Here is an 18,225-nt window from a genome sequence, read left to right on the forward strand (position 1 = left end):
TATGAATAACCTTATCAGGGTTATTTCTAATCCCAAAGAGTTAGTCTTACTCCCAGCCAGTATGTATATTTTCCACATGTGTACAGAAGATCACAGATTTAGTATAGAAATAATTGAAATGGCTTCTTTTTCTTGTATATTTTTCTTTCTTGAGAATTGTGCCTGGAACAGTTAGTTATACAATAAAAATAAATATTTTGATATACTGTAAAAATGAGAGATGCTCCCCCACAGTTACTTTGTTTATGTGTAAAGATAAGAAGTCAATAAAAAAGATCTTTAAAAGGTAAATATGTCTTGCAGAAAACATGCAGAACTAATCTTTTCCTTCTAATTGATAAGATGCAATCAGACATTTGTAAGATTTCATTAGGAAAAATACTAACTTATCATAACTTTTGCATAAACTCACTCTTTTTATTGCTCGAGATTAGCATTGGTTTGGTTTAATTTTATGCATAACTTTTATATCTGGAGAAAGTTATATTTGGCTTCTTACATGGGCACCAACAGTATCAAAGGTCCGGATCCTGCAAAGACTTATATACTAGCTAAACTTTATGAACTGAGAGTAGTTGCATTGAAGTAAACAGGACTACTCAATATGCAAAATTAAGCACGTGCACAAATTTTCACAGGATCAGGCCTGCATTGATAAATTCAGCTCTAAATATGTTCAGTCTTCTGAAAATCTGTATTTCTATAGACTTTACATAAAGGAATTGTGTTCACGTGTTCTCATAACACTTAAGGCAGAAATAGAAAACACATTTTAACTATGGCTAATGGTCATTAGTCGCCTTATTTTATTAGCCTCAGAGGAATTGAAAAAAAATTCACTGAAATCCTGGCTCCAGTTCAAAAAGGGAAGGAGAATTCAGTAATAACCCACCGTCTAAGTACTTGAGATAGTGTTTTGAACTCTATTTTCTTGCCACAGTGCAGCAATGCACCATCTCAATTTCCTTTGTTTTGCAGAGTAATACAATAACTTGGTAGTGTGTTCAAAGATGAATCTCAGATCAATTGTTTTGAAAGGAATATAACACAAACTGGATACATCTCTGGAACATTAGAAAAGCATAAATATTGCCAGGCACATTTGCAGTGAGTTTTAAATATCCTGAACATAGTCACTGCTCACCCTGAAGTTAGCTCAGCATTATTCATAGGGTTTATTCCGTGATTAATTTGTGAAATTCCTGAGGGAGAATGGAAGGGAGCAAAAAGAGTTTGGAAGTTATGGGCAGAGCTAATTTTTGTCTTGTACTTTAATGATAATGCAAAGCACATGCAAATACAGAAGAGAGCATGGAGGAAATGCATGTATCCTCTGTCTCGGAAGCAGTTGATAATTTAGATCTCAGCAACTCAGTTTGGTGGAGGAGGGGAAAATTTCCCCGATTTTCTCCTACAAGCAAGTGACTGGCTTTAGGACTGTGATACAGCACATACACATTTTTAAAGAGTGATGTAAGTGAAATAAAACTAGCCCAACAAAAGCCACTCTCAGACTGGAAGTATCTTTTAATCTGGATTTAACGCACTTCTCTTCATCGCTTTGATTTGTTTCGTATGCTGAGGGGAGGAAGGGGCACGAGAACAATGACACGCCAGTTGTAATCCAGAGTCGGACATCCAGCTCTCTCCTACTGCCCTCCCACTCCCATCCTGGGTGGGGATTGTCCGGTAGGAGACACCCAGGAATTATAAAAGTGCATATGTCCCTTTAAGGTTTGCTTTGCTCCCTGCAGACTTTAGCCTAAACACTGAGATCTGACTTTATTTGTACATGTCTCTCAGCTCTGGGATCCTGCCACGCGGGGGTTTCAAAGGCTCAGAGACTGTTTGGGTTTAAGGGGGAGGGAGTGTGTGTCGTGGGGGGGGGGGGCGCAACTCATCGTGATGTGAAGAGAAAACTTGAAGGGATTGAAACAACAAACAGGAAATGCCTAGCCCGGCTGCTGCTCTTGCAGATGCAGAGGGGACCAGAGGCAGTTGCAGCGCACTGAGCTCTTCTCCCTAACAGGCACCGTGTGAACTACCGAGCTACCCAAGGGATCTGCTGCCCCCCGGCCCTGTCCTCCTTCACGGGCTATCCTTGTCACTGCAGCCATGGGCTCCCAGCCCCTCCGTAGCAGAAGCCCAGGTGTCGCTGTCCCATGCGGGATTCTGACAGGTGAGAGAACTCTCTCTTTCCCTCTTCTCTGAAGACCCAGATCTGCCAAGTCTAGCTCCTCTGCAGGGAGGCTCCCTTCTTGGGGAGGATGAATCTCTCAGGATATGGCATCCCAGAGTCGCTTCAAATCTCTGCATCCATCATCCCTAGAAACCTCACTGCGCTCAGAGTGCCCAGATTTAAAACAGCTCTTGGGAGTGGGTTTTTAAGAAACTTTTTCTCGCTGGGCGTTAGTCTCCTTTATACCCTAGGATCTAAGGAAAATAATCAAAAAGCAGGAGGGATGGGAGACGAGAACAATACAAGTAGAAGCTGTTGGGTGAAGGGTGGGGTATGCAGGAACAACATTTATGAGTGTGAACTTTTTTTCTTGGTTTCTGATATGGTTGACTGCAAAGGGCAAGGTTAACTGTTCAGACTGTGGACGACATAAAAAAAATGTTACAGGGACGATAGCTCAGCCCATTAAGCATGTAGTATTTCCATTTAAGGGCTTCATGTTGTTGGGGATTTCTTTTTTGTTTTGCACAAAAATGTGAGGGGGGAGCAATTCAAGTACTGTATGGACAACAATTTCTGATATGTTGGGGGATTTGTGGCTAAAGCATTTGTATTTGGAGAGAGAAAATTCAAGGAAATGGAAATGAGTTGAGGAAGGGCAAACATTCACACAACTGTGGAATTTGGCTCTCTGGGGTAGTTTTCTTACAATGTGAGCAAGCCAAAACAATTGAGCTGATAAAGTCTGAAATTAACCAATAAGCAAGAAGAAATAAGCTTTATATACATCATCCAAATGGAGAGTGACAGGGAGTGGGGGAAAGGATAAGATCATTTATATTGTTGAAAGTATTTTGTAACTCTTTTCTTCACTTTGGGATTGTTCTGAAGCAAGATTCATGTAGAAACCTGAACAAGTGTAGTAATCTAGGTTTATCAGGCAGTTGACAGGTAGCACTTTGCAAATGTATTATTAATTATTATAATTTCCTAAACTATTATTATATGATCCTTTTCCAAATCCTTATACTGTACTTGGTTTTGTGCAAGTGATGGAGGGAGGATACGCAGTTGCCGCAGTCTGAAACACTTATCTCTGGACTCCTTTTCCATCGGAATTGAAAAGTTAACACTTGTACTGGCTACAGATGATTCAGCAAGAAAAGTGCAAATTTAAATGAAGTCAAGAACTGCAAAAGTTAAAGTTCTTGCATGTATGTGCAATGTGGACAAATTAATAGTGCAATTATCTTAACTTTAATTGCCTAACTTTTATCTGACAATTATAACAACATTGTATACACAGATTATTTTAATATCAAAACAATGAGGCTTCCTCAACTTTCACCCTCACTCACTCTCAATCTGTTTCTACATAGCCCCTGAGCCTTCTTTCTACTGGAGCTCTCTCTCTTCACGGGCACATTAATGTATTATTACTTATTAACCATGTTTATTATGGTAGTTCCTAAGGACCAACCAAGAATGGGCTATACAGAGTAGAAGTGAAAACACAGAGTAGCAGACAGTCCCTACCCAGAAGAATTTACAATCTAACTAGACAAGCTAAAAACTATCCCATCCCTTCTTTTCTTACCCCTTCACTACCTCTCTGTTCTTTTCCTCTTGTCCGTAACAATTTCTCTCCTATCATTTCTCAGCTGCTCTCCCCATAGCTTTTTGCATTCAGAGACCTCTTTCCCATTCAGACCCCTCTGTCTTGTTCTAGACTGTTGCAAGCTAGGGGAGAGGGATAGCTCAGTGGTTTGCACGTTGGCCTTCTAAACCCAGGGTTGTAAATTCAATCCTTGAGGGGGCCACTTAGGGATCGGGGGCAAAATCAGTACTTGGTCCTGCTAGTGAAGGCAACGGGCTGGACTCGATGACCTTTCAGGTTACCTTCCAGCTCTATGAGATAGGTATAGCTCCATATATTCTATTATAAGCTCACAAATCCAAGATACACTGGTCACAACCCTTCTTCCTACCACTGTCACCTCAGTCTTGCCTAAAGAGTCTGCTTTAGCCAGCTACTCTTCATACAGGTTCTGATCTAAGATAAGCAATGAAAAACAAGTTGATGGTGCAACTTTGGTTTGACTAAGGAGAACTGGGTGACCCAACTGCAAACAAGATATTATCTAATCATAAAGAGGAAACTTTAGAAAATCATGTTAACACACGCTATATGAACATGAAAAAATGGGGGTTGCCATACCAACTGTAATGAGACTAATTGATTAAGATGTTTATTATCATTATTAGTCTCCTGCTGATAATAGCCCACCTTAATCGATTAGTCTCATTAGAGTTGGTATGGCAACCCCTATTTTTTCATGTTCTCTGCTCAGTGGTTTGAGCATTGGCCTGCTAAACCCAGAGTTGTGAGTTCAATCCTTGAGGGGGCCATTTAGGGAACTGGGGTAAAAATCTGTCTGGGGATTGGTCCTGCTTTGAGCAGGGGGTTGGACTAGATGACCTCCTGAGGTCCCTCCCAACCCTGATATTCTATGATTCTATATATATCTTCCTACTGTATTTTCCACTGCATGCATCTGATGAAAAGGGCTTTAGCCCATGAAAGCTTATGCTCAAATAAATTTGTTAGTCTCTAAGGTGCCACAAGTACTCCTCGTTCTTTTTACTCTCAACTTGAAATCTAGTTTGTTTGTTTTTTTAAAATCAGTTAAAAGTAGTTTCAGGTAAAAGACTTGTCAATTTTTGTCCTGCTCTTTACTCTCCCTGCCAGTTTGTGGTTTTACAATCACAATTTCCTATTAAAAAAAATATTGTTCTCTCCCATGTCAGCCACAAAAAAGACCTACACAAATAACAGATAAACTGTTTAAATGACTGAGTTCAATTCTACAGGCATTATGCTTGTGCTTAATTTTACAGAAGCAAGTAGTTGCAAGAGACCAGATCCTCAGTTATGTAAACTGTCATAGGTCTTCAAAATGTAAACCAGGTGAGGATCTGGCCCATTGACTTTAATGGGATTACTCACATAAAAAAGGTTTCAGAGTAGCAGCCGTGTTAGTCTGTATCCGCAAAAAAGAAGAACAGGAGTACTTGTGGCACCTTAGAGACTAACAAATTTGTTAGTCTCTAAGGGGCCACAAGTACTCCTGTTCTTCACATAAAAAAGTATCAGAGGGGTAGCCGTGTTAGTCTGAATCTGTAAAAAGCAACCGAGGGTCCTGTAGCACCTTTGAGACTAACAGAAGTATTGGGAGCATAAACTTTCGTGGGTAAGAACCTCACTTCTTCAGATGCAAGTAATGGAAATCTCGAGAGGCAGGTATAAATCAGTGTGGAGATAACGAGGTTAGTTCAATCAGGGAGGGTGAGGTGCTCTGCTAGCAGTTGAGGTGTGAACACCAAGGGAGGAGAAACTGCTTCTGTAGTTGGATAGCCATTCACAGTTTCTCCTCCCTTGGTGTTCACACCTCAACTGCTAGCAGAGCACCTCACCCTCCCTGATTGAACTAACCTCGTTATCTCCACACTGATTTATACCTGCCTCTCGAGATTTCCATTACTTGCATCTGAAGAAGTGAGGTTCTTACCCACGAAAGCTTATGCTCCCAATACTTCTGTTAGTCTCAAAGGTGCCACAGGACCCTCTGTTGCTTTTCACATAAAAAAGTTACTCAAATGCTTAACTATTTGCAAGATTAGGATCTCTATGGGACAACAGTGAATCTGATAACAATTGTCAAATGCAAAAAATAAATACATTGGAAAGACATAGCAAAATATTTCTTTCCGTTATAGTAACCTGAGATGATGATTATTTTAAGAATAGGCACAAAATTTTCAGATAGAAATATGACGTAAGTTGGCAATGTCTCTTTAATTGTAGATGGGATAATTATAGTTTAAGGTCACTATAAACGTAGTTGTGGATCATTGTTCCTAGTTTGTATAAAGTTTTCAATTTTTTAATGAAAAAAGAATCCAATGTCCCTAGAAATGTCTGCTTCTCTCCATTGCACAACAGAAGTTGATTACTGTATGTGTTGAGTTGCAATCTCTCTTGTAGTCACTATGAAACGTAGCAATCTTGTTTAGTTTTGACACACAGAACAGGTCAAAACTTGCATGACTGAGTATTTATCTATTATTTAGAGATATTAAGCCCTTCTCCTGTCCTTTAAGATGCAGCAGTTCCGTTGACATCAGTGGGACTGCTGGTCTGAGTAAAGATTACAGGACTGGACCCAAAGAGTAAAGGAAAGATCTCTAATTTGAAATGTATAATAATGCATATAGTTGAGCTGTCAAATAAAAGAGAAAAGACTTACATTTATGCAACAAGAAGAAGTATAAAATCCTTTTACACTTGTTAGTTAAGTACTACTTATAGCTAATTTTCACTTGAGAACAGCATGAGTCGCATTTGAAATTGTGTATAAGCAGCACAAAGAGTGTAACTGGCCATGTGCTGAGGAGATGCAGTGTTAGAGAAGGAAGAAATGTTCTTCCCTCAACCACAGCGCCGTGTTGGAGCCTCTTTAGGTTTCAAAACAATCAGCTGTTACGATTGTAAAGATGTTAAACTAAGTGCTTAGGGGTGTTTCAAATTGTGTTAATTAACTCAAGTCGCCTAACTTGATTTTTAAAAAGCACTTTTTTGCATGGTCACTCAACTCCCAGTGATTGAGGTGACCTCTGCAGAGCTTTCACCTAGTTCTGGAGGTGAGGGATGGAAGGACACACATGCCTTGCCCCACCATATTCTCTGTGGCATGCTGCTCAGGGGCCTCATGCCAAGCTGGGCTCAGAACCATGCAAAGGATGCACACCCGCTACCTGGGTTCCTATATCCAGCCCTTCTCTGGCACAGTGGAACGGCACCAATTCAACTGCACAGGAGCCTCTGCAGCTTCAGAGGAGGGAACCTGACTTGTCACAAGCTGCCAAGAGCAATGTCTGAAAAAGTGTCACAAATCAGCAAAATATTCCCTACTCCAATATGTTGGATAAATAATTGGCTAGCTGAAGCATTTAGAGCCCCAACAAGGTGTTATGCTAAAATATAGAAGCATTTTTAAAAGTGAAAAAGAGAAGCAATATCCAACCTGCAATGCAAGGGAAATGAAAAACTCTCCTCAGGTTCAGGAAAATGGATATCCCATAAATATTTTAAAAAGGTGGGAGGAAACTCCTAAAGAAAAACTGAACACAACCCCCACCTAGATTGTACAATTTTGTAATTGAAAAGAATGAACAAATATAAGACCCAATCCTAACAGTTACGTCTGTGCTTAACTTTACACCTGTGAGTAGTCCCATTAACTTGCATGGGATTACACATGCTAATAATTAAGCATGTATGTGTTTACAGAATGGAACATTAGGCCTCTTATTCATAAACCACATTAAATAGTATCCTTTGCCTTTGTGTGATACTTAGGACTCAGTCTTAGGAACTTAGGAATTGTAATACCAAATCAGAACTTTGGTCCATCTAGTCCAGTATTTTTCTCTAACAGCAGCCAGCACTAGATGCTTCAGAGGGTGTAAAAACTCCACAGCAGCAGATTTGGGATAATCTGCCCCCCATTAGGTCTCATCCTGAGCTCTAATAGAGATTGGCTTAAACCTTGAAGTGTGAGGTTTAACAAACCTTTCAGAATTTTTGCTCTTCCTTATAACTCTGGAGATTCTGATCTGTATAAATATCCAATTCCTTTTTGAATCCTTCTAAATTCTTGGCCTCAAAGACTTTCAGGAGCAGAGAGTTTCAGTCTAACTATGTGTTGCGTGAAAAAATGTTTCTTTTTATCAGTTCTGAATTTGCCACTTTTTTATTTCATTATATGTTCCCTTGCTTTTGTGTCAGGAGACAGGGAGAAATGAAGCACTGTTCATTATTGTATATACTTCTAGCATGTCTCCTCTGATTTATCTCAATTCTAAATTAAATAATTCCATTCATTTCAATCTCTCTTCACGTGAGTTTTTCCATGCCTCTTAGTCATTCTCATAACTCTTCTCTGCACCATTGATTTATATAAAGGGCTTAAAATACTTTCTCTATTGTTCTCCTCCCCCGCCCCCCGCCATTCCTTATGCAACCTAACAATTTGCATTTTTGACTGCAGCTACACATTGAGATGTATACAGTGATACCCAGCATCCTTTCCTGAGTTGATGCACTTTAGAAGATTCTAACTTAAATGTAATAGTTTACACTGTCTCCTGCACTTGTATTACTTTGCCTTTGTCAACATCAAACTCCATTTGCCATCATGTTGCCCATTCATCTCTGTGAAGTTTCTCACAGCCCCCTCTGGTCCTGATCTAACCTAAATAACTTTGCGTCATTTGCAAATATTTCCACCTCACTAGTCACCCTATCTTTTCCAGGGTCTTAATAAATATAGTAAACACTGGACCTAGTACAGAATCTTGAGGCACCCGGCTATTCACTTTTTGCTATGATGAAAATTGACCTTTTATACCTACTTTTTGTCTTCTAGCCAGTTTTTGATCGATGACATTACTTCACCACCCATCCCATGACTACTTAGCTTCTCTAATAGTCCTTTCTGAGGGACCTTGTTAAAAGTCTTTTGATACATCTAAATAAATTGTCAAGTGGTTTTTCTTTATCTACTACTTTAATGATGCATTCTAAGAGATTAATGAGACATTATTTTCCTTAGCAGAAACCCTGTTGGCTAGATGCTATCATATCATGTTCTTCAAGTGTTTTATTATTTGATTTTCAATTGTTTATCCAATTTGCCAGGTACAGGGTAATACCTTCCTGGTCTGTAATACCCCCCCAGAACCATTTTATACACAAGTACAATATTTGCTACCCTTCAATCATATGGAACAATACTTGTTTAGAGATCTTCCAAAATCTACCTAGGGAAGTAGCCCTTCCTCACGCATGTTGTCCCCTTTGCTTCTATACGACTATTCAGGTGAGTAAAGATTTGTAGAATATGGGACCTAGCAGTTTGATCCTTTTCTGTTCTTCAGTGATGTTATTAATTTTTTAATTAAATAATGAGAGCATTGGTATTTATCACAAAGATCTTGGAACAAGTGAATAGTGACATATGACTGGCTAACTTTAGATGTTGGTAGAATAAGTGAAGTTGACAAAAGAAGCTAAAATGTGTTTGGTTGTCTATTGAAGCTGTATTAGTTTAATTCTTAAAATATTTAACTTGATTATTTAATATTTATGCAGGTGCTCAGAATGCATAATTTAGGAGCCTAATTTTAGGAGCACAGGTTTGAAAATTCTGGCCTATATTCTTACTATCAATATTGCTTTAGTATACATATGCTGTGGCTTCTATAAGAACATTGACTGTGCACTGTTATGTTAGCCACTAGATACACATACAATATCATAACATAAGCCTAAGAGTGGATGCGGACTATGCTTTCCCCACGACAAAAAAAAGTATCTGTTCATTGTATGAATATAAATCTAGATTACAAGAACATAAGAAATCATAGAGATGGAAGAATATCAATTAGAGCCTGTCCACATCGCTTATTTTGTGTTGGATTAGCTGTCTCCCCAATTCTTGTACCTCTGATATTTTTCTTCCAAATACCTTATGGTTTTAAAACTTTGTTAGATGCTTCCATGCCTGCTTTTGACAGAACAGAAAAAGATTACTAACACGAAAAGACAACTTGATTCATTTATATTCTCTTTCAGTTTGTGGTTTTAATTACACTTTCAGCATTATCTGCTCCTTTTGAAGATTAAACTAATGTTTTGACTCCATTGTGTCTAGCAAGCATAGCCCCACACTTCCCAGATGCACAGAAGTAGTATGCTCCCTGCTACCCCCATTAGAGGGGTGCAACATGTAATCCCCTCCACTAGCAGGTACAAAGAGGGAGAAACTGAGACCCTTTCCTGTCCCCTCACTTCTTGGATGGTTGTTGTCCACAGGGATACTAGAAATCATTGTTACATCTTTCCTTTCTGTTCCTTCCAGGTTTCTCTGATTTATTGTGGTTGCTTCTGAGTTTCCTTTTTTCAAAGGATTCCAGACCTCTACACTTTGTGTGTAACTGGTCTTGTGACTTGCTAAAAGTTATTTTTTTTTTAATATAAACAAACTATTCCAAAATAAGAGTTTTCTACTCAGACTTGCACTGAAATACCTGAAAGTACAAACTGCACCTCTAATTTCAATTCCATCTTCCATGTAGACAAGGCCTTAAATGAGGGCTGAGTACGTCCAGTGTCTCAGGGCCTGAGTTTCTCAAATACTTGAGTCCATTTGATTGCCTCTATCATAACAACCTTTAGAATTCAAGATATATATAGAATTAAGTACATTTTTTAAAAATTCCATCCTAGGAAAAAGTTCCTTATATTTTTTCCAATACTACTGTTTAAAAAACACCCCAATTCTGCAACTTGTTCAATATATATATAATGCTACACTATGCATACACACAGGGAGAGAACCAAGACAGTTAGAAAATAAAAACTAACTTCTACTAATCCTGACATTGTAGTCACAGAGAAGTTCTTATGTGAATGATCTGCACTTAATATAGTTTCTTATCTTGCTTCCTCCAGCTCAATGGCTTTCAACCTGTAGACTGTGGGGGGGAGGGGGGGGTTGGGGGGAAGCAATCTACAGACTATGTCTATGATTTCCAAAGGGGTTCCATCTCCACTGGAAAAGTTTTAGGGGTTCACATATGAAAAAAGATTGAAAACCACTGCTCTAGTAGCCACAATGTTGCTTTTTAACATTTCCCAAGACATGGTTTCATCTTTCTCTCATAGATTCTGAGGCCAGAAGGAAGCAGTGTGATCATGTCATCTGACCTCCTGTGTTAACACAAGCCATAAATCTAGCTTCATATTTACCTTATTTAGTCTTCAAATTTGGCTTGTTGTAGGGATTGTAATACTGGCAGCTTGTGGGAGCCCAGGAACTGCACTCAGAAGCCTTGGGTGCTCTGCCATTGAACTACTGAGTAACCTTGGGCAAATCACTTCTCTGCACCTCAGTTTCCCCATCTGTGAAATGATACTAACCTCCTCTGTAAAGTGCTTTGAGAGCTATTGATAGTAAGCACTGTATAAAATGTAGGTATTGCTACTAATCACTATTAAATGGAAGAGCCAGTGGCTAGGTGGAATCTCCATCTCTGGAGATATTTAAGAGTAGGTTAGATAAATGTCTATCAGGGATGGTCTAGACAGTATTTGGTCCTGCCATGCGGGCAGGGGACTGGACTCGATCTCTTGAGGTCCCTTCCAGTCCTAGAATAAAAAAAAAAAGTTCTATGCTTGTAGGCCTGACTGTTCCACTTCCCTTTGGCACAAAGCTAGAGTAAGCCGTGCACCCATGCAGGCCCGGCTCTCTAGCAGGGGGAGAGAAGCTCCAGCAGGAGATGCTCCCTCCACCTCGCTGTCTTCCACCAGGTACCGCAGCCCTCGCACGGCCAGCACTGACTGAGCCAGCAACCGCTCAGGGGCAGGAGATGACAAGGCGGCGGCTGCGCTGGGTCACACGCGGGGCTAGGAGCAGGGTAGGGGGGGACGCGCTGGGTCAGGAGCCGCCTGGCGGGCAAGCACAACCCCCCTCAGAACAGCGGCGATAGGGCCGCGTGCGCCACCCTAATCCCGCTTCTGTCTGAGCCACGACCGCCGCCCCAACCTCGGTAGCAGCCAAAGCCAGCCCCGAACGTCCACCCCAGCCCTAGCCCCCAGCTCCCTCCTCCCGACCCGGGTACATTCCGCGCATGCGCTAAAAGCGACGGCGGCGGCGGCGCCGGCTTTCTATGCGCATGCGTGCGTAGGATTCGCCGCGGGCTCCCTGAGCAAGCTTACGTAACTGCGCCGGAAGTAGTCTCAACGTCTCCGCTCCGGGTCGGCAGTGTACGCATGCGCTGTGTGAAGGCGCTTCCTAGCTGGCGCGTACGCGAGGAGACGATGCTGTCGCCGGGCTGCTCCCGACTGTGCCTCGTCCTGTCCCCAGCCAGTGCGCAGGCGTGGCCCGGTGTCGCCGCCGCCGCTGATTGACCGACTGTGGAGTGTCGTCAAGCGCCGCTCGGATCGGCGAGGTTCAGCGGAGCGGTCAGCCCGTTAGCGTGAGGGGTCCGGCGTGCCGGGGCCTGGAGCCGGCCGGCCCCGTCCCACTTGTCTCCTCCGAGAGGCTTCTGCCCCGTCCCCTTCCCGCTGAGAGGACGCAGGGTCCCCAGGCCGTGTGAGGACCCGGGCGTGGGCTGAGGAGCCTGCGCCTGCCCTGAGTGCGAGGCGCGGTGCCCTCCCGTTTCCCGGTGAGATCAGAGGGGGGCAGGCCGGGCAGCGGCAGGATGAAGCTGGTGAGGAAGGACATCGAGAAGGATAACGCGGGGCAGGTGACCCTGATCCCCGAGGATGCCGAGGACATATGGCACACCTACAATCTGCTGCAGGTGGGCGACAGCCTGCGGGCATCCACCATCCGCAAGGTGCAGACTGAGTCCGCCACAGGCAGCGTGGGCAGCAACCGCATCCGCACCACCCTCACCCTCTGCGTGGAGACCATCGATTTCGACTCGCAGGCCTGCCAGCTGCGGGTCAAGGGGACCAACATCCAGGAGAATGAGTACGTCAAGATGGGAGCCTACCACACCATTGAGCTGGAGCCCAATCGCCAGTTCACGCTAGCCAAGAAGCAGTGGGACAGTGTGGTGCTGGAGCGCATTGAGCAAGCCTGCGACCCAAGCTGGAGTGCTGACGTGGCAGCAGTGGTCATGCAGGAGGGTCTGGCTCATATCTGTCTTGTTACCCCTAGCATGACACTGACCCGGGCCAAGATTGAAGTGAACATTCCCAGAAAACGAAAGGGTAATTGCAGTCAACATGATAGAGCGCTGGAGAGATTCTATGAGCAGGTGGTGCAGGCAATCCAGCGTCATATCAACTTCGAGATTGTGAAATGTGTTCTGGTGGCCAGTCCGGGATTCGTAAGAGAACAGTTCTGTGACTACATGTTCCAGCAGGCAGTCAAGACTGACAACAAGCTGCTGCTAGAGAACCGGTCCAAATTCCTTCAGGTAAAGTAGATAAGTAACCCTTAAATCGGGAAATCCAAAAAGAGTGAAGAGTTATACAGTGTGACAAAAAGGTGGTATAAGTAAAGTGACATTAACACAAAGAAAACTTAAGCTGAACATCAAGAGAAATGTATTTTTGGTGGGATCTTAAATGATGGGCTAGTAAGGAATGTACGTGTCCTTTCGTTTGGGATATTTAAATCTAGACTAGATAAAGCAGTAGATAATTAAATGCAACTTCCCCCCTCCCCCCCAAAAAAACCAACAAAAACTTGATAGTGGCTCATTAAGATGGCAGAAACAACAACAGTTGGGAAATTACATTTCCAGCAGGAACGTCAACTCAGTCGTGTTGTGTCAGACCCTACCAAATTCACGGTCATAGGATTTTAAAAATCATAAATTTTATTATTTCAGCTATTTAAATCTGAAATTTCACAGCATTGTAATTGTAGGGGTCCTGACCCAAAAAGGAGTTTTTTTGGGGGGGTCATAAGGTTATTGTAGGGGGGGTTGCGGTACTGCTACTCTTACTTCTGTGCTGCTGCTGGTGGTGGCACTGCCTTCAGAGCTAGGCACCTGGGGAGCAGCAGCTGCTGGTAGGGAGCTCAGCTCTGAAGGCAGAGCTGCCGCCAGCAGCAGAGCAGAAGTAAGAATTGAGTGGTATGGTATTGCCACCCTTACTTCTGCACTGCTGCCTGCAGAGCTGGGACCTCAGTCAGCAGCTGCCACTCTCTGGCCGCCCAGCTCTGAAGGCAGCAGCACAGAAGTAATGGTGGCATGGTATGGTTTTGGTATGCCATCCTTATTTCTGCGCTGCCTTCAGAGCTGGGTGCCCAGCCACCAGCTGCCGCTCTCCGGCCACTCAACTCTGAAGGTAGTGCAGAAGTAAGGGTGGCAATACCATGCCCCTCCCCCCCCCAATAACCTTGCGACCCCCCCTGCTACTCCGCCAGGACCCCCAATTTGAGAAACGCTGGTCTCCCACGTAAAATCTATATAGTGTAAGGTAAAAGCACACAAAATACCAGAATTCATAGTGGGAGTCCAGATTTCACAGTCTGTGATGCATTTTTCATGGCTGTGAATTTGGGCCCTAATCATGAGTGTTTAATGACAGATTTAATGCCGCTGTAAAAAAAGTGAACGAAAACATACCTGTAACTGGCAGGACTGAGTTAACATTGCTGTTGAAAACCTTAATATTTGTTTCTCTTGGCTTTTGTTGTCTGCATGACCTTAAGGTTTCATTTACTAATTATTTTTCATCTGACTTCTTGGGTATTTTTTAAGACTAATGAAAAAAATAAGAAAATCCAGATCTTATTGGCTTCCTGAGTTTACTACTTCTGGCTTCCTAGATTAAGCAGGTCTTTAATCCAAATCAAGCTTCCAAGCCTTTGGAGGTCCCAGTGCATTAAAAATAGATTCAGAAGTATGAAACTGGCATTTGTTTTAACTCAGTGTTTTAACATGGATATGTATCAGGTATTACCTGATTTGCAGTGATGACCAGCATGAGGAGCAAGGTCCAATCACTACTGAAAAGTGCACACTTCCTACATCTGCAGCATGTGCAATGCATGCCTCATCTGAAGCATATATCTGTAGACTTAGCAGGTTTTTCTTTTCTGAACAGTTGGTATATCGTTTCAGAGATGTAACTTTAGAGAGAAAAACAACCGATCTTTCTTTTCTTTTTTCTTTTTTTTTTTTCAAATGTAGTAAAAGCACTAGTTCCTATTGAGGATTACTCTGAACGTCTAGTTTCAGATGTATTTTGCTCTAGGCCAGTGCTCAAGATCCCAGCATGTTTAAAACAAATCTTGAATGATAGAAACATTTTTTTCTATCCTTGCTAAATTCAAAGGTAGCTGAAGGGATTTTGTTCAATATTTCTGAAAAAAATTCACCTTGAGAAAAAGACTGACCATGGAAAATTTCAGTTCACAAGTGAAACATATAAGACTAAGTAATCAGCATGGACTAAATGATCCATTTTTTCTTCTATCTATAACATTTATTATTGTAGGTCCACTCCTCCTCCGGACATAAATATGCGCTGAAGGAAGCTCTTTGTGACCCAGCTGTAGCCAGCCGTCTCTCTGACACGAAAGCAGCTGGTGAGGTCAAAGCCTTGGATGACTTCTACAAGATGCTGCAACATGAGCCTGATCGGGCTTTTTATGGCCTCAAACATGTGGAAAAAGCCAATGAGGCCATGGCCATTGATACCCTGTTGATCAGTGATGAGCTCTTCAGGCACCAGGATGTGGCTTCTCGCAGCCGATATGTGCGGCTGGTAGATAGTGTGCGGGAGAACATGGGCACAGTGCGCATATTCTCCAGCCTCCATGTGTCTGGGGAGCAGCTTGGCCAGCTGACAGGGGTAGCAGCTATCCTGCGTTTCCCTGTTGCTGAGCTCTCTGACCAAGAGGAGGAATCCAGTTCTGAAGAGGATTGATGACGATGGCTCACTCCACCCTTCCCTCATAGCATAAGACTAAAATGACAGTCACTGCACTTCCTTTCCAAATACTACAAGCAGATGTTCCATGGCATGCAATTTAACTTTTTGAGAACAATATTTTTAAGGTGTCTGGTTTTGTTCAACACGTTCTACTGGATAGCCATATATATTTGCACTTGCTGTGGTAATGATGATGATGGGTATACTATAGGTTGGGGTTGACATTGTTTGTACAAACTACACTCTGGATCTCCAAGAGCACAACAAACTAATATAAAATTCTCTAATTTGGTTCCTGAAAGCTGCTGATTAGGTATTTTAAAGCAGATGAGTTTCTTTGCCTTTTGGTGAATGTACAAAAAAGGATAATAAATTAAGGGGAAAAAAACTCTAAAATGCCACATTTTTCTGCTTTGAGTTATGTGCTTGCAAACAGTACTGCAAAGTATGGGAAGCAACGTGTTAGGTATCACATTATAAAGAATACTGATACTTTTCAATCAGCTATCCAAGGTTTGTCCATCTGAAGGGCTATGTTGACAACTTGGTCAGGAACCCAGGTGCCATACCTTACTGATGTAAAACGGAGTAGATTGCAGTAGGGATGGGAAGAATACCAGATGTGGATCTGTCTTCGTCACGAGTCCAGCCATTTGGCTGAATTTGGCAATATTTAATAATGTTCTATCAGAAATGGAAACTTAAAAACAAACAAACAAAAAAAAAACCCTGAATTGACAGTATCCCTTTAGACATGATGGCAACTGCAGGCCAAGGTGTGAAGCTGTATGTGCCATGCTTTTAACATTTCTTTAAATGCACTACCTCAGATCCCTGTCATGTGAGCTCCAGAAAGTTGTACTAAATGCTGATTTATGTGCTATAAATAAGATGTTCCAGCTTTAATTAACTGTTTTCTAATGAATCAGTGTTTGGATAATTTGGGCCTGATGCTGCAAACCCTTACTTGCATGAGTAAGGTTTGCAGAATTAAGTCCATAGCTTCCCCAGGAATCCTTTTGGCAATAGATAAATGGCTTGCATTACAATCTCATAATCTGGTATTCTCAAGTAGATGTTTTTAAAAACAGGTATATACAATACAATACCTCTTGGAAGTAGAAGATCTAATTAGAAGCAGGACTTGGGCCTTTTTGAAGATAATGATGGTTAGAAAAAGTTAACTTAGTTATTTCCCAATTGTATTTATTTATCCATATTTATTAAAGGTGTTCAGAATTGAGGTGATCAAATGGTAATCCAACATTTCCTGGAGTTTATAGTTTGGAAAAAAAGTTTAGCTGGGAGGGGAATCTTCAGAATCTGAAACACAATTAAGGTGGCGTTTGGGATGCGGTGTGTGTCAAGAGTAATAGTGTAATTTTTACATATAAATAATACTCAGTTTTTATAAGGATATTGTCAGGCAAGGCATGGCCCCAAATTTAGGTTTTTTGTTTTTGTTCTTTAAATACTAACTGTTAAAACTCAAGTTGGGGCAGCCCTTGAGTTATAACTTGAATTAACTTTGCAGTGAGTTGCAGTGGTCCACTTTGGAAATGTGATTATAGGGATCTTGGCCTTAGAGACCAATCATGCAAGGTCTTGAATGCCCTCAACACCTATTGAACGTTTATCTATTTGAGGAATTATAAGTAATCACTGAAATTTTCTGTAACAATTAGCACTGTTTCACTTAAAAAAAAAAAAAAGGGGGGGGGGGGGGGACATTCTTGAAAGGCTGTAGTTTATCTGGCAAGAGATCCTGAGCCACTAGCAAGGGTTGGAGTGCCCTCAGCTTACATTAAAGTCAATGTGATTTGACAGATACTCAGCACATTGGCAGAATCAAGTTGCAATAAATAGTCTTAAATCTGACAAGTTAGTTTTATAGCACTAAATGGTTTCACTGTGTCTAAATACTGCATAATATTTTCTCCCTTGAGATAGCTGTATTAGGCCTGTATGTTGGTAAGCAAACATCAGTGGTCGTTATTAAATACTGCAATAATTTTCTGGATAATGCTATTTATAATTAAGACCTGACTGCAGCACTGAACTTGTATTTGGTATGGATAGCTTAAAATATCTTTACATTGGTATAATTTGTTGAATTATGCTATCCCAAATTGTGGGACGGAAGGGCTTGCTGGTTGTTTGTGTCATGGGTGAAAAAATGAGTTCATTAAAAAAAAAATTAAGTGGTACTATATTTTTTTTAGCCTTTTGTAATACATGAAAGGTACAAAGTCAAAATACTGCAATTCCACACTTCTACACTATGTGCCTCTAAGTGTGACAACATGTACTGTATTGTCAAATACAGCTCTTCAAATAAATACAGCTAACCAATATATCAGTTTTTTGGAAAGGTATAATTCTCAGAAGTGTGAGAACTTATTTTTGCAGTTCAGCAACACTTTATTTATAGTGATTTTGTTTCTCTGCAATATTTCTGTTTAAGTTTAGAATTGGAGTTCTGCAGTGAATGCCACTAGTTTACTGGAAGAAATATATACTTCCA

At 41.5% G+C, this 18,225-nt stretch overlaps 2 protein-coding genes across 2 annotated transcripts in view; both read left to right on the forward strand.

Moving 5' to 3' along the window:
* Positions 1–1,470: 1,470 nt before the first annotated feature.
* ITGA1 (integrin subunit alpha 1) overlaps positions 1,471–18,225 on the forward strand; it is a 122,271-nt gene continuing 105,516 nt past the window's right edge. The window contains exon 1 of the mRNA XM_008168714.4: positions 1,471–2,179. Coding sequence (XP_008166936.1) covers positions 2,116–2,179 — 64 coding nt within the window. The 5' untranslated portion in view covers positions 1,471–2,115. The remainder of the gene's footprint in view (positions 2,180–18,225) is intronic.
* On the forward strand, positions 11,958–17,908 carry PELO (pelota mRNA surveillance and ribosome rescue factor). Its single transcript, XM_005282175.5, has 2 exons — positions 11,958–13,231; positions 15,264–17,908. The coding sequence occupies exons 1-2, from the start codon at positions 12,506–12,508 to the stop codon at positions 15,693–15,695; spliced, it is 1,158 nt and encodes a 385-aa protein (XP_005282232.1). The 5' UTR covers positions 11,958–12,505; the 3' UTR covers positions 15,696–17,908.

This window comes from Chrysemys picta, chromosome 6, assembly GCF_011386835.1.
Source record: "Chrysemys picta bellii isolate R12L10 chromosome 6, ASM1138683v2, whole genome shotgun sequence".
Classification (NCBI taxonomy): Eukaryota; Metazoa; Chordata; order Testudines; family Emydidae; genus Chrysemys; species Chrysemys picta.

Coding starts and splice junctions, on each gene's coding strand:
- PELO (XM_005282175.5), top strand. CDS start 12,506: ATGAAGCTGGTGAGGAAGGACATCGAGAAGGATAACGCGGGGCAGGTG. Junction 13,232..15,263: donor ACCGGTCCAAATTCCTTCAG/GTAAAGTAGATA, acceptor TTATTATTGTAG/GTCCACTCCTCCTCCGGACA.